General features: G+C 36.1%; 1 protein-coding gene across 1 annotated transcript in view; it reads left to right on the top strand.

Annotated features, from left to right (window-relative positions):
* PIK3R4 (phosphoinositide-3-kinase regulatory subunit 4) overlaps positions 1-16,553 on the top strand; it is a 64,880-nt gene that overhangs the window by 43,601 nt on the left and 4,726 nt on the right. Inside the window, exons 14-16 of the mRNA XM_003781713.3 lie at positions 9,247-9,411; positions 12,328-12,539; positions 15,724-15,855. Of these exons, the coding sequence (XP_003781761.1) occupies positions 9,247-9,411; positions 12,328-12,539; positions 15,724-15,855 (509 nt within the window). The remainder of the gene's footprint in view (positions 1-9,246; positions 9,412-12,327; positions 12,540-15,723; positions 15,856-16,553) is intronic.

A 16,553-nucleotide genomic window follows, 5' to 3' on the forward strand; every position in this document is an offset into this window, starting at 1 on the left:
GTTCGCTTATGTCCCTTCTTTTTAAATTTTTGCCCACTTCCTTCTTACCATCATTAGCATTTTAATTAGAGTTTTAAAACTTCTGATAATTCCTTTCCAGATGGTTCTCTGTTATCATCATCAGTTATATTCACTGTCCTTTTTGGACAATTGCAAAAACCTTGCCTGTAATTCCCAAATGATTTTTATCACAGAGTCATGCCTTCTGTACCCTAGTGTCTTATTTTAGGCAGTGGTATTCCAGTGTCACATTTTAGCCCATAGTATCTCCCAAATTTTGGCAACCTTAAAGACTTTGGTAACCTTATATGGTAATTAGGAGATTGGATCTCCTCTGGATGCAGCTTTCTTGCTTTGCTGTAGCACCCACTCCATTGTTTGTGGAATACAGTGACCTTGGCTTGGGGAAGAGGGAAAGGGAGTGAGTGTGTTGTCCCCATCACATGGCTTTACAGAGGGGAGGAGAAAGTGATTGTTATTGCCAAAGCCATCAGGGGAACAATTGGTGGCAGAGAAGGAGTAGCAAAACTAATTTATTTTCTTAGGAAATGTTACTAGTACATTCTGATTACAGAGGATTTTCCCTCTGCATTATGTATGTTTGCTTATCATCTAGTTCCCTTACATTCCCTTCCCTTCAGTCCTGACTTTCTCACTGAACTGTGATTGGTAACTTATGACACTGGGATTGTGGCTCTGCCATTTTCTTCTTTCTTAATTAAGTTAAACTTTCAGTTTGTCTCTTGGGGACTAGTTCTTAAAAAATTGCTGTTTTTCTAAATTTTTGCATAGATTTTGAACGTATTTCTTTATAGCATTCTAAATTTTATTTTCGGTGTCTTCTTTTTATGCTGACTTATTTCTGGCTCATTTATATCTTCAATTTTATGGGATGTGGTTTGTCAAAATTGAGGTAATGGTAGAATATCTAAGTGGAGTTCTGTCACAGTGAGGAGTTGGAGCGATTTGAAAGGTATACAAGAAAATAGTCAGTGTTTGGGTTACACGTTTTGGAGTCATTAGTACTGTTGAAAAGCAGAGTTGTTTTTTAATTTTTTAGTGATATGGCTATTCTGAAGGAAAGGGAATATAAAAAGCAATGGAAGCCTGAAGCTTGAATCTTAGGAATGGAATTTTGGGGGTGGGAAGAGTGGGGCCAAAAAAGGAAAGAAAATAAACCACTTAAGTTAATGTCATGGACTACAACAGAAAAGAGAAAGAAACTTGTAGGCCTCTCTCAAATGCAATGAAGCATGAAAACCTTCTAAGGGTATTGGGGCATTCTCATATAGTGCCTTCTGGTGGAATGCAATTAGTATGTCTTCCCTTGAGTGCTTTTAGACAATTTGTGGCACAAGCCATTATGATGTACATATCCTAAGGAAAGAATTATGAATAAACTCAGAGATTTAGTTTTAAGACTTTTCATTTTGGTTTTCTTTATAATAGGAAAAACACTAGAAGCAAATTAAGGGTTCAACAGTAGGGGTGAAATTGGTTAATAACCTATGATGCAGTTATAAAACTGATGTTATGGAAATAGTTTTTGATATGAAAGAGTTTGATAATTGTGTTTTAAAAGGTTTAAGAAGAGCATATAGTGTTTCTATTTTTGGAATGGTAGAGTAAGGACCTTCAGAAATACACTCTATAAAAGCAATGTTCTTTTGGCAAAAACTATCAAAATCACTTTTCTTAGAACCCTGGAAATTAAATACTTGCAACAATCCAAAGATTGTTTATTTAAGAAAAATATCTACTTTTAGTAAGAACAAAGACTCATGTGAGGTTTAATTTAGCTGAATCTCATCACCCTCTTACCTAGCTCTTTTGGGAGCTTTTATAACAAATGGTCCTACAACTACAGTAGCCATCAAACTCCCTTGGTAGCCAGCGGAGGAGTCACTCCCCCAAAACTCTGTTCCCAGAGAATGGTTAGTATTTGACCTCTCTGCCAGCTGGCTGAAAAGTTCCATTTTCAGGGACTGTCTTTATTTGACGTGACTTGGACTTTGTTTTCTGAGAAAAACCTTGCCTAACCTACAGGGCATTTGTTAAAGATAAGTAGCACCATTTGCTGAACATGGCAGCTCTTTGAGGTGGCTTTACTGTTGGAACCAACAAAAAATGAACAGAAAGCTTAGAAGGAACTGAGTAATGAGATGTCCCTAGGTGCCTTTGAAAGATTTTGATGTATTTGTAGGTATTTGTAAGGCCACAGGTAAGTGTAGCATTGTGCACATGCCCAAGAAAGAACTGAAAAGACTAAATTCTTAACCTCTGACTGACTTTGAGACTGTCTGTGCACAAGCAAGAATTGAAAGCGAAAGGCAAAGTTGTAAAAATACTTGGTGGGGTGTTGGGGTGCTGCAACACAAACCAAACCCTCAATAAAAGGTTGGAACACTTAATGATTCAAGTCTGTTTTTTTTTTTTTTTTTTTTTGTAGACAGAGTCTCACTATGTTGCCTTTGGTAGAGTGCTGTGGCATCAGAACTCACAGCAATCTCTAACTCTTGGGCTTAAGTGATTCTCTTGCCTCAGCCTCCCAAGTAGCTGGGACTATAGGTGCCTGCCACAACGCCCGGCTTTATTTTTTGTTTTTACAGTTGTCATCGTTGTTTTAGCTGGCCCGGGCTGGGTTTGAACCCTCCTGCCTCAGTGTATGTGGCCGGCACCCTAACCACTGAGCTATCGGTGCTGAGCCAATAATTCAAGTCTTGAAGGAAATGTCCAGTTATTAGATGACCACTAAGCTAACTGAACAGGGACTTCATTGATCACTCATGAACAAAGTTTACATGAGTTTACAGAATTCATCCAGGATAATCATTAAAGAAACAAATAGTATCAACTCTAGAATCTTCTTTACAAAGTTGACACATTATATTTTGAATGTACAGTTTTGGGTAAAAACTACATGTCAGGCAAAGAAACAGGACAAGATGGCCTATATAGAGAGAAAAGGCAGTCAGTGGAAACTGTTTCTAAGTAATCCTAGACATTGAGCTTCCTGGACATAGCCTTTCAGCTATTGAAAATATGTTCAAAGAGTAAAAGAAACCATGTGTAAAGAATTAAAGTGTGAGAATAGTGTTTTACCAAATAGGCAATATTAAGAAAGAGTAGAAATAATAAATACAAATTCTGGAACTGTAAAGTATAATAATTAAAAAAATTCACTGGGGAGGCTTAACAGCAGATTTCAATTGACAAGGAAAAAAGAGAATTTGAAATTAGATAATTGGCTTTATCTAGTCAGAGATACAAAAAGAAAAAGATAAAGAGAAATGAACAGAGCCTAGAGTCTCAGAGGCTTGTGGAATGCCATCAAGCATTTCGACATATGCATAATAATAGTTCCAGAAAAAGAGGAGAGAGAAAAGGGAGCAGAAGGAATATTTGAAGAATAATGGCCAAAACTCCCCTAAATTTGATGGAAAACATTAATCTGCACAACTAAGAATTCAGTGAGCTCCAAGTAGGGTAAAATCAAAGGAGCCACAGCTAGACACATCATAAGCAGACTGTTTAAAAATGAAGACAAAGAGAAATTCTTGAAAACATTCATAGAAAAGTGACTACTCAAGTACAAAGGCTCTTTAATACAATTAACAGCTAATTTTTTAAAAATCAGAAATGATAGAATTCAGAAGTCAGTGGGATGACTGAAAGGAAAAGACTGTTAGCCAGTAATTCTATATCCAATAAAATTGTCCTTCAGAAACAAAGAAGTGAAGACATTTACGATAAATAAAAACAAGGAATTTATTCCTAGCAGATTTTCCCCAAAAGAAATAATAAAAGGAATATTTTGTACTGAAAGGAAAGGCATGAGATAGTAACTTGAATCCATAAGAATAAAGGTCATCAGTAAGGGTAAAACATTTAGTAAATACAAAGAAAGTACAAATTATTTTTACTTTTTACTCTTTTAACCTATCCAATTTAAAAAGACAACTGACTAAAGATAGAAGACTGTATAGTGGGCTTAAAACATACAGATATGTAATTTGTGTGACAGTGGTTATACAGAAGAGGGAGGAGGGGACAGATAATATTGGAACAAAGTTTTTGTGTATTATTGAAATTATGGCATTAATCTGATTGTTTTGAGATGTTAATGGTATTTCTCAAGGTAATCACTAAAAAAAGGTTTTGGTAAAACTTAAAACATAAAAACAAGGACATTAAAACGATACACCAGAAAATATTTAATGCAAAAGAAGTCAATAATGGAGAAATAGAAGAGCAAAAAATGCACAAGACAGAAAGTAACAGCAAAATATCAGACATAAATTCTGACATTATTGGTAATTACATTAAATATAATCAAAAGGCAGAGTTGGCAAAAGGAATAGAAAATGTAATCTAACCATATCCTCTGTATAAGAGACACTTCAGAGTCAAAGACAAAAAGGAAAAGAATCAAAAAAGATACACCATGCAAATAGTACCTAAAAAAGAGCTGGATGAGGTAATGTCAGTTAAAAAATAAATTTTAGGACAAAAATTACTCCTAGAGAAAAATAAGAACATTTTATAATAATAAAAAGGTCAGTCCATCAGAAAAACATAATAGTTACAAACATAGGTACTTAACAACAGACCTTTAAAATATACTAAGCAAAAACTGACAGAATTGAAGAGGTATAGACAATTCGCTTACAATAGTAGGAGACTTTAATACTGTACTTTGATTATGGATAGAGCAATGAGGCATAAGGTCATCAAGGAAACAGAAGACCTGAACAATACTACAAACAGCCATATCTACCGGGTATCAGTAGATTATTCTACTCATCAATGTGGAATAAATCCTCCTTAAGTGTACATGGACTATACTCCAAATTAGTATTTGGCTATAAAATTAACTTCATAAATACAAAAAGATCAAAAGTGTTCAAAGTATATTTTCTTAGCAAAGGAATGAAGTTAGTTATCAGTAACAAAGGAAGTTGGGAAATTAATACTGTGTGGATAACGACCAGTAGTTCAAAGGGAATTTAGAAGATACTTTGGGATGAATGAAAATGAAAACATACTATACTAAAACCTGGAATGCATTTACTGGAGTGTTCAAAGGGGAATATATACCTATAGACATCTATATTAGAAGAGAAGGAAGATCTCAAGTCAGCCATTTAACTTAATATTAAGAAACTAAAAAAAGAAGAGCAAACTTAACCCAAAGCAAGTAGAAGGGAGGAATAATAAAGACTAAAGAGGAAACAAATGAAATAGAGAATTAATAAAAAAAAAAAGCAAGTGTAGAATTTTTTTTAAAGATAGTAAAATTGGCAAATCTTTACTATAGTGAACAATAAAAAAAGAGGACTCAAATTACTAAAATCAGGAATGAAAGTGGCTATAGTACTATTGGCTTGACAGAAATAAAAAAAATACTATGAAGGGAATACCATGTATGCCAACAAATTAGATAATCTGGATAACATGGACAAATTCCTAGAAAGGCACAAGCTATTAAAAATGACTTAAGAAGAAATAGAAAATCTGATTAGACTGTAACAATAAAGAAATTAGTAATAAAAAAATTTCCCACAAAGAAAAGACCAGGCTGAGATGGCAAATTCTACCAAATATTAAAGAATTCTAGTAGTTCCCTTTATCTTTGGAGAACATATTCCAAGACTCCCAGTGGGTACCTGAAACCTCAGATAGTACTGAACCTTATACATAGGGATATACTACAGTTTCTTATCATATATATATGAATATACATACACACATACACTTATGATAAGGTATAGCTTATAAATTAGGCACAATAAGAGATTAACAATAACTGATAATACAATAGAACAATTATGACAAAATACTGTAATAAAAGTTGTGATGTACTCTCTTTCAAAATATCTTACTGTACCATACTTACCCTTCTTATGATCAATTAATCCAATAACTGAGTTAGCTAGTAAGTGACTAATGGACAGGTAGCTTATTTGGGGTGGCTATGTTGGATAAAGGGATTATTCATGTCCTAGGTGGGAGGAAGCTGGATAGTGTGATATTTTATCACATTATTCAAAATGCTATGTAATTTGAAACTTAAGAATTATTTATTTCTGGAATTTTCCGTTTAATATTCAGTTGACCATGGGTAACTGAAACCACGGAAGGTAAAATCCCAGATACGAAGGAACTGTTCTAACACTGATCTTTCAAATAGTCTTCCAAAGCTCAGCACCTGTAGCTCAGTGGCTAGGGTGCCAGCCACATACACCAGAGCTGGTGGGTTTGAACCTAGCCCAGGCCTGCCAAACAGCTATGACAACTACAGCCAAAAAATGACCAGGTATTGTGGCTGGGGGTCTGTAGTCCCAGCTACTTGGGAGCTGAGGCAAGAGAATTGCTTAAGCCCAAGAGTTTGAGGTTGCTGTGAGCTGTGAAGCCACAGCACTCTACTGAGGGTGACATAGTGAGACTCTGTCTCAAAAAAAGTCTTCCAAAAAATAGGTGAGGGATCACTTTTTAATTTATTCTATGAGGCAGATATTGCTGTGATACCACAACCAGATAAACGCATCACAACAAGCCCACAGACCAATGCTCATGATTAATAAGAAATTAATTTTATTAATTTAAAATTAATTAGTAAAAATCTTCAACATAATATTAGTAAACTGAGTCCAACATATAAAAAGATTTATATTCTATGACCAGGTGCATTTTATCTCAGGAATGCAAGATTGGTTCAATATATAAAAATCAGTTAATGAATATATCATATTAATAAAGGGTGAAGACCACATAAAACAACTGCACAAATTAGTTCTAGATAAGAACTAATAAAAGCCATCTATGAAAAACCCACAAATTTCCTTGTACTTAGTGGTGAAAGATTAATAAAAGGCTTCTCCCTAAAATAAGGAGCAAAACAAGAATGTCTACTGCTGCCACTTCTGCTGAGCATGGTACTGGGGGTTTTAGGTAGGATATTCAGGTAAGGAAAAGAAATCAAAGACCTACAAAATGGAAAGAAAGAATTAAAACTATTTCAGTTGGCAACCAATGTATAGAAAATCAGCCTTAATTGAGCAATAAATTAAAAACTTAACAAATAATAAGTTCGGCAATATTACAGAATAGCTAAAAATCAGTTGCATTTCTGTTGTTACCAACAAATAGTCCAAAGATGAAATTAAGCATCAAAAAACCCAAAATACTTAGGAATATCTTTTATCCACCAAAAAGCAATTTTTGTTAATGGTGAGATGTGAGAGTCCAGTTTCAGTCTTTTACAAATGGCTAACTAGTTCTCCAACACTATTTGCTAAATGGGATTCTTTTCCCTAATGCATGTTTTTGTTAGGCTTACCAAAGATCAAATGATGATAGGTGGCTGAGTTTATCTCTAGATTCTCTATTCTGTTCCATACATCTGCATCTCGATTTTTGTGCTAGTACCATGCTGTTTTGGTTACTGTAGACTTGTAGTATAATCTGAAGTCTGGTAATGTGATGCCTCCAGATTTGTTTTTATTTCTAAGAATTGTATTGGCTACTTGGGTTTTTTTTCTGGTTCCATATGAAATGATTTAAGACACAAAACAATAAAAATTCTAGAAGAGAGTGAGGGAAAAATGCTTGAAGATATTGGCCTGGGAAAATACTTTATGAGGAAAACCCCTTCTGGTAATTGCAGAAACACCAAAAATAAATAACTGGGATTTGATCAAGCCAAAAAGCTTCTGCACAGCTAAGAGTACAATAACTAAAGCAAATAGCCTTCAGAATGGGAGAAGGTTTTTGCATGTTATGAAAGGTGTGATAACCAGAATCTACAAAGAACTCAATCAGTAAGAAAAGAGCAAACAAACCCATTTCTATGTGGGCAAGAGAGTTGAACAGAAATTTCTCTGAAGATGACAGACCAATGGCCAAGAAACACAAGAAGAAATGCTTATCATCTTTAATCATCAGAGAAATGCAAATCAAAGCCGCTTTGAGATAACACCTAACTCCAGTTAGGTGATAGCCAACATCTTGAAGTCCCAAAAGTACAGATACTGGCGTGGATGTGGAGAGAAAACAGTTCTACACTGTTGGTGGGATCACAAACTAATACAATCTTTATGGAAAGAAGTATGGAGAATTCTCAAAGAACTAAAAGTTGACCTTCCAACTTCTGTATCTACCTAGAAGAACAAAAATCATTTTATCACAAAGACATTTGCACCAGCATGTTTATTGCAACTCAATTCATAATTGCCAAGTTGTGGAAGCAACCCAAACGGCCATTGACCCATTGAATGGATCAACAAATTGTGGTATATGTATACCGTAGAATACTATTCAGCCATAAAAAACATGAAGACTTTACATCTTTTATGTTTACCTGGATGGAGTTGGAACACATTCTTCTTAGTAAAGCATCACAAGAATGGAGAAGCAAGAATCCAATGTACTCAGTTCTAATATGGCGCCAGTAGATGATCTAATACATACTTATATAAGTGAAATATTCAAATCAATTCTAGGTGGGGGTGGGATAGAGAATGAGGGAGCCGGGAGAGGGGAAAAGGGAGGGGGATGGGGGTGGTTACAGTGTATGGCATACCTCTTGGGGGCAGAACACAACTATAAGACTTTAACAGATACAAACAGTATAACCTAATTTTTTGTACCATCAACAAACCTAAAACAGTAAAAAAAAAGTTTGGCAGTGAATTTAAAGGAGAATAGAAAAGTTCAACAGATCAGCATATGTGGGAGAAACTGTATATTATAAAATATTGCATTTATGAATGTTAATTCATGATGATTTATATATTATTTGATTTTTACTGGTGGCCTAGTTAGGTAAGGGCAATCCTTGTTTTGTAGATTAGTAAACTGAGGTTAATAGCTTGACCAAGACCATAAAGGTAGTAGGTTGTAGAGCTCTCGAATTACAAACCTTGTGCTTTTCCTGCTCTGCTAGGCTATGTGTTGTGAATTATAGAATAACTCAAGTGTGTAGGAGTAAGGATTTATGGTCTTTGAAGAATTGAAACGAATTGGATGAGGAAAAGAAAAGATGTGTAGATGGCCACTTGAAAATATCAGAAGAAAAGGTGATTCTGTATGAGTGCTTTTATGGGGGATTCTTGCTTTTGTTATAAGATCAGGAAGATAAAATGAACCTCGAAGTAGTAATGTAGTTTGCTGATAGTTGTGGATATTGAGCATTAGCAATAAGAATGCTTCAGAAATAAAATTTTATTTCATTTTTTTTTTGTTTAGATCCATTCTCACATACAGCCGAATTGGAGGACGAGTCAAGACTCTCACATTCTGCCAAGGCTCCCACTATTTAGCCATAGCATCTGATAATGGTGCTGTCCAGCTTCTTGGAATTGAGGGTTCTAAGCTGCCCAAGTCTCCTAAAATCCATCCTCTACAAAGCAGGTATCTTTCTTTTATCTTTTTTAGACTTTGCATTTAGTTTAGTGCACTATGGTAACTTGACTCTTCCTCCACCCTGCAGTGTAGTTTGGATTAACTGTAGGCCTTTTACATTGTACTTCTAAGCCCAATAAAGCTGCATCTAATTCAAAACTTACATTGGTTAGTCTCAGAATGTGATGTCTATATATCTTATTGTCTGTCAGCATTAAAAAAGGTCAGAAGGGCAGCTTTGAACTTGATTCATCCTAGTCTGGAATTTGTCTGAATAACCTGATTATTTATCAGTTATATCTTCTGTCTCAACTGCTAAAAGCATAGTGTAGTCTGGCTGCTGACTTTGAGAATGCAAGTGTTCTTTCTTAAAGAAAACTTAATCGTTGTCAGCATTTTGTCACTTGCCATTGAACTCTATGAGTCATTGGGAACATAAAGAAGAGCTTTTAGATTACTTGCTGATCATTTTAAAACAAAATAGTGACTGGTTTTATTTAAGACTTGTTTTACTTTTTATAAATTGTGGTTCTTGCACATTAATTACATACAAGGTAAGGTAATTAAAAACAAAGCAGAACAGTTTCTGATTGACCAGAATGTGTTACACACCTAGTATCTCAAGGACAAAGAAGACATATTTTGGTAAGAATACCATAATATCTAGTGGAGATAGTCTAGATACCATCTAGTCTAGTGGAGAAATAGACAAGTGAACAGCCTGCGTCAGTGCAGTGTGGTAATATGCCCCTTGTTAAATGAATAGTAACAGCCCTCTTGAAAGGGAGAAGGCAGCACGTGAGACCAGATGTGAGTTAGCAGCTGAAGCAGGCCAGTTGAGAATGCAGGCCAGGCAGAGGTGGAGCCCACAGAAGAAAGCAGAATGAGGAGACTTTTAGTTTAGTGGGCAAGGCATGGCCATTGGGTAGCTTAAGGCAGAAGTGGATGTTTGTTGGGTCACCTAGAATTTTTTTATTTTTGTTGTTCTGTCTTGCTTTTGCATTTAAAATGTGTTTATTTTTCAACATAGTCACCTAACAGATTTTAGCAGCTTTTATCCAGGACATAATATAATGGCCTTTACCTACTAATGAACACTTGGCTAAAGTCTGTTTCAGCAGAGGGCAACTATATAGTAATACACCCATTGAGTTTCATGTAAATTACCCATCAGGAAAGTGTGCTGTGTGCTGGTTGAGGTCAGAGGCCACACAGATAGACATACACATTCAGTACATGGTTATCTCTCAGCCAACAGCGCTTTTCACTGCAAATATTGTTGTCTTTAAAAAATGTTAGCTACCTAAATTGGGAGAAACGTGCTAGGATGTTTAGATTTCACTGTCTGACAGTAGTGTTGCTCCAAAGAAACCTTGTGTGAGTTTTTTGTCTGTTTGATTCAGTCATATCAGCTCTTGTCATGGCTCTTAATATTATTTCACATTTTATTTGGCACTTAGATTTTTTTATCATCCCTCTATGGGGAAATATAGTCAGCATTACAGTGTTTACAAATATAATTGTTTGTCTATGGACTCAGCAAACTACCACCTGTGGTATAGTCCATGAAGTAAAGAATGATATTTGCATTTTTAAAGGATTGTTAAAAAAAAGAACAACTATGTAGCGGAGAGATAGTTGACTCATAAAGCCTAAAATATTTATATTTACTATCTGAGTCTATATAGAAAATGGTTGCTTCCCTCTGATCTAAGAGATAAAAAAAAAAAAAAGACAGTTGTGTGAAAGCATGATAGGTACCAATCAAGGGGGCCAGTTTGTTTTATGATTTCCTTTTTAGTTTAAAAATGTCTCAGTGCAGTGGCTCACACCTGTAATCCCAGCACTCTGGGAGGCCAAGGTGCATGGATTGCTTGAGTTTAGGAGTTCGAGGCCAGCCTGAGCAAAATCAAGAGCCCATGCCGGGTGTTGTAGTGGGTGCCTGTAGTCCCAGCTACTCAGGAGGCTGAGGCAAGAAGATCACTTGAGCCCAAGAGAGGTTGCTGTGAGCTATGACTCCAAGGTACTCTACCAAGGGCAACAACATGAGACTATGTCTCTAAGTAAATAAGTAAGTAAACAAATAAAAATATAAGTGTCTCAGCTTGAGCAGAAACTATACGTACAAGGTGGAATAGTATAAATTATATTCCTCCAATATAAAGGAATGGACTCATACAACATGGATGAATCATAAATTCATTTTGTTAATGTAAGATGTTAGACCAAAAGAATATATATAATGTGCTTCCATTTCATGACATTCTGGAAAGCATAAAATTATAGGGGAGAAAAACAGATCAGTGGTTGCCACAGGCTGAGGGTATGGGTAAAGACTGACTATAGACAGCCTGAGCAAGGTAATTTGGGGGGGCATGGAATGGTTTTGTATGGTTCTGTAGCAGAAGATTACATAGGTTTTTGTCATAACCCATTGAACTATATTCATAGCAAGTGAATTTTACTGTATATAAATTAAGAAAAAATCAACCAGGATAGAGAGGGAAAGATGGAGTGTAGTTGTGACAAAGTGAGATCTGTTTTACTACTTAATGCCATGTAGTATCCTGGTTGGATACTGGAATAGTGAAAGTTTGCTAGTGGGAAAACTGATCAAATCAGAATGTTCTTTGTTGTATTACTAGTATTATATCAAGGTTAATTTATTAGTTTTGATAATTGTTCTGTGGTTAAATAGAGGGGAAGCGAGTGAAGAGTATATAGGAATACTGTACTATTTTTACAGTTCTTCTGTAAATCTAGAATTATTATTATTTTTAAAGTCTCAGCTGTCCATTCATTGTCTTGATGGAGTCATGTAATTTTTATTTTTTGACCATGGATAAATACATCTTAAGTGAAGCCAAGTGCTGTGTTTTCAGTGACTGTAAATATATTTGCCTTTTGCTTTGTGTATTTCTCTAGAATTCTGGATCAGAAGGAGGATGGCTGTGTCGTGGATATGCATCACTTCAACTCAGGGGCACAGTCTGTTCTTGCCTATGCCACTGTGAATGGGTCTCTGGTTGGCTGGGACCTCAGGTCTTCAAGCAATGCATGGACTTTAAAGCATGACTTAAAGTCAGGCCTCATCACTTCCTTTGCTGTGGACATCCACCAGTGTTGGCTCTGTATTGGTAAGCCAGCTTTTAAGTCAGTCTGTGAGTTTTGAAGATAATTATTCAATAATATCAGGATTAGATAATATCAGACATTGCCACTAATGACTGTCAGCTTGGGAAAGCTGTTTTTCCTTTTTTTTCATTTGTAATTTTTTCCCGTATTTTAAGAAAAGAGTCATTATGCTATAATCACTTGAAATTTAATTTTTCTCATTAAAGAACAGGTTAGAAAGAGTGAAATCAGTACCCAAGGTGAATAAAACAGTTTCCTCTTTGTCCTTGTTCTTAAATGGGCTTCTTTATTATATATCATATATTATATTACAGTGATAAGATTTGCTGGTATTCTCTTATTCTGTTGGGGAAGCAGCAGCCTTGATTTAAGAGAAATAGCATTTGTATTTGGGCAGATGCAATTTTACATTATAGTAATTTCAGGCAAGTTGCTTAACTCCTCTAAGTCTTAGTATCCTTGTCTTCAAGGGCTGCTTTAAAGATTGAATGAGATAAAAGCATCTGTCACACTGCTGGGTGTTGGGAGGAAATCTGAGCAATTCCTTTCTACTTTATTATCTCTCTGCCACCTTTTCCCCAAAGACTGAAGATGTCCCAAGTGATCTTGCTTGCTTCTTTGCTGTTTTTGATACATTTTTAAAAGTGTTCTGATGAGTTCTGAAAAATATATACTATAGTATGACCCCCACCACAATCAGAATGAGAACATTTTCATCACCTCAAAAAATTTTCTCATGCCCTTTGCATTTGGCGTCCTCCTTCCAACTCTAATTAGCCACTCATGTGATTTTTGTAATCATAGTTTTTGTCTTGTCCTGGATGTCATATGGATGGAATCATATAGTATGTAGCCTTGTTTCTCTAAGCATGAGGCTTTTGAGACTTTGGTGTGGTTGTGTGTATGAGGAGTTTCTTTTTATTTATTGTTAATATTCCATTTTGTGGATAGATTATTTGTGTATCCATCCATCTTTCAGGTTATGGTAATGGGTTTGTTTCTAGTTTTTGGCTTTTCTGAGTAAATGTGCCGTAAACATTTGCAAATAGGTCTTCAGAAGGACACATATTTCCACTTACCTCAAGTACATGTATATGTATATATACCAAGAGTAGGATTGATGATCTTTTAAAAAATTATATTTTTAATCAACAGATAACAATAGTATATATTTAAAGGGGCACAGTGTGATGTCTTAGTATGTTTTGATTGTGGAATGATTTTAAGCTAATTAACAGATGTACCATCTCACATACTTAATTGTAGTAAAAAGATTTAAAATCTACTTTTTTAGCAATTTTTTTATAGTAGCCTTGTATTTTTTTACCTATTATTTCATGAATTCATATGGAATAGGTTCCAGCACCATAAGGCCCTCTTCACTGGCTCTCAAGTGTGCTACGTGGTGTGCCTACTATGCCATGAATTTGTAGGGAGTGGGTTCTAGGAGCTCAGGCTCCTTTCCATTGGTTTTCACAAAGTGCTTCTCTGGGTGGAGCAAGCTTCATTTCTGTTGAACCCAAGTACCTTTCTCTTTGGCTTCCTTCTTTTCCTGACCATTTTCCTTTATGCGTTTCCAGAAGATGTCTCAGCTCTTAGCGTGCTTAATATGCTCAAAATGAACATTAATCCTCTTGGCAAGAATCTTGCCCTTAACTTGTTTGTTTACAACAATGCCAGCAGCATGCTGGGTAACACTGTGGACTTTCCCGGTTTTGCCAGGGAAACATTTGTGTGGCATACCTTTTTGAACAATATCCATTCCCGTGAATCTTTCTTGTGGATTCGCATGTATGTGGCCAGAGGAACACCCCAATGTTTTCTAAAAGGCCTAGAGAACATGTATTGGGTGCCTCTGCTCTTTGCCTGTGTGTTCATCATTTTGGTGAATTACTAGAAGTTGATGTCTCCAGCTGAAAGGAACATTTTAGCAATTTTGAAATATGCAGTTTGTTATTAATTATTATTGTCACCATTCTGTGTCACTGAAGCTTATTCCTCCTGTCTAAAACTTTGTACCCTTTGGTCAACATCTCCCCCTTTCCCATCTGTGCTTCCCCCCGCCCTTGCCTTTAAATTTTATCTGTTTCCCCTTACAGTGCTTTGAATCTGTCCCTTGAGCAGCTACCACATCTTTCTTACTCTTTTCCAGTTGGCATTTTTATTCAAAGGAATTATAATCTTCTGTGCTTGAATTCAGGTTCTCTAGATTCCCTAACTTATATTTGTTACATTGTTATGTGCCCTTTCCTGTATTATTTTTTATATAGTTTATATGGAATGTATATTTTTTGCCTTCTGTGTGAATACACTGCACTGGTATAGGAAGAGAGGATATCAGGCTTAGAAGAGTAGATATTGCACACTCAATATTAGCAAATGACAGCAACCCTCTCAGGTAACCTCGGTCACCTTTTAGGAGAACAGTCCATGCTATGCTGCCTATGGCTAATTGAGTCACTGACCTGGAGTGGAGCAGGGTGACAAGCAGGGGACCCAGCTGGCCCTTTATCTCTTTTTAACTCCCCCTTCACTGGTTGGAAACCAGAATGTGCTCTGTGCCATTGTCATGACCAGCTGCTCAGGGTTAGAATAGGCATTTTTCTTTCAGGATAAGGAGGGTCTCTTTCTCTCTCTGTGTAGGGTTTAGGTTGTCAGGGACAGATGCACAGACACTCACACCAGTTTCTGTTGTGACTAGAAAAGCCATTCCTATCTCCTGAATGTTGTGGAGAAAAGGGCACATGGAAATTATAGAAATTTGTTACAAAGCTGCTGCTACACTGGGAAGGGTGGAGTGATCACTGAATACCAGTAAAACATCTCTGGTTATTTAAGGCAGTCTGAACATTTTGAGTTATTAAATTTAGTTTATGTCTTCTTAGATGCTTTTGTTTGGGGAGTGCCTTTGGCAATTAATAGCAGTGTTAGTAATTAATGAATTATTCATTTTAATTTACATTAGTTAGAGTAGCATTTTGATAAGCCTTTTCTATCTCTGTTTGGTCTATCTCTAAAGGTGCTGTTTGAAACTAGCTTCATGAGCACAAAGTGTTTTTCTAAGTGTGAGCAAGGCAGTTTTAAACTAAATTCATACAAAGCTAACACTATTTACCATTTGTTTAAATGCAGCCTGAGATGTTCTGTTCGTTAGATGGTAATTTTTTGGTGCTTTTTTCCTTTAAGGTACAAGTAGTGGTACCATGGCTTGTTGGGACATGCGGTTCCAGTTGCCAATTTCAAGTCACTGTCATCCTTCCAGGGCTCGAATCAGGCGCCTCTCAATGCACCCCCTGTATCAGTCCTGGGTGATTGCAGGTAAAATGGAGGGCTGGTTTTCATGTGTTGGGGGATTTTCTTAGAAAATATATATTTCCCTGCTGCCCACATTCATTGTTTTTAGAGTTTTAATTTTAGATATGAACCAAATGCTTGATTCTGTTCTTACTATGAAAGTTCCTACTACTAACATCTCATTGTCATCTCATATTTATTATGTTCAAAAATGATCTCATTAGTCACCACCATCATCCTTCATTCCTAATTGTCCACCAGCATCTTTTATTCTGTTTTTTCTTTCTCCTGTGTTCCTTAGTTTTGTTAAAGCTGCCACTGTCTCCCTGGAAATCTGAGTTAGAAACCTTGACTCATCCTTAGTTGTCATCTCTCACTGATCTGTTTCTTTTGTGTTTTTCATAAGCTTCCCCTCCCTACCCTCATCAGGCACTCAAATTTTCTTATATGGATTCTTATGTGAGATACTTGGGCAGGTATTTGAATTTAATTTTCCTTATCTGTAAAATATGATTAAAGATACAGAGTTGTAAGGATTTAAGAAAAAAAATGTAAGCACATGGCACCCAATTAATGGTCGATAAATAATAGTTCGTTATTCCTGTGTTTCCTCCTTGGTCCTCCTGCCTCTAGGCTCTCTGTGGTCCCTGCTTGTACGTGTAGCCTGTACACTACTGGCTGCCAGAGTCTCCATGTTGGCAAGCTCCATGGCCATTGTTGAG

The sequence above is a fragment of the Otolemur garnettii genome, unplaced genomic scaffold, assembly GCF_000181295.1.
Source record: "Otolemur garnettii isolate 467f Iridium unplaced genomic scaffold, OtoGar3 scaffold00002, whole genome shotgun sequence".
Taxonomy (NCBI): domain Eukaryota; kingdom Metazoa; phylum Chordata; class Mammalia; order Primates; family Galagidae; genus Otolemur; species Otolemur garnettii.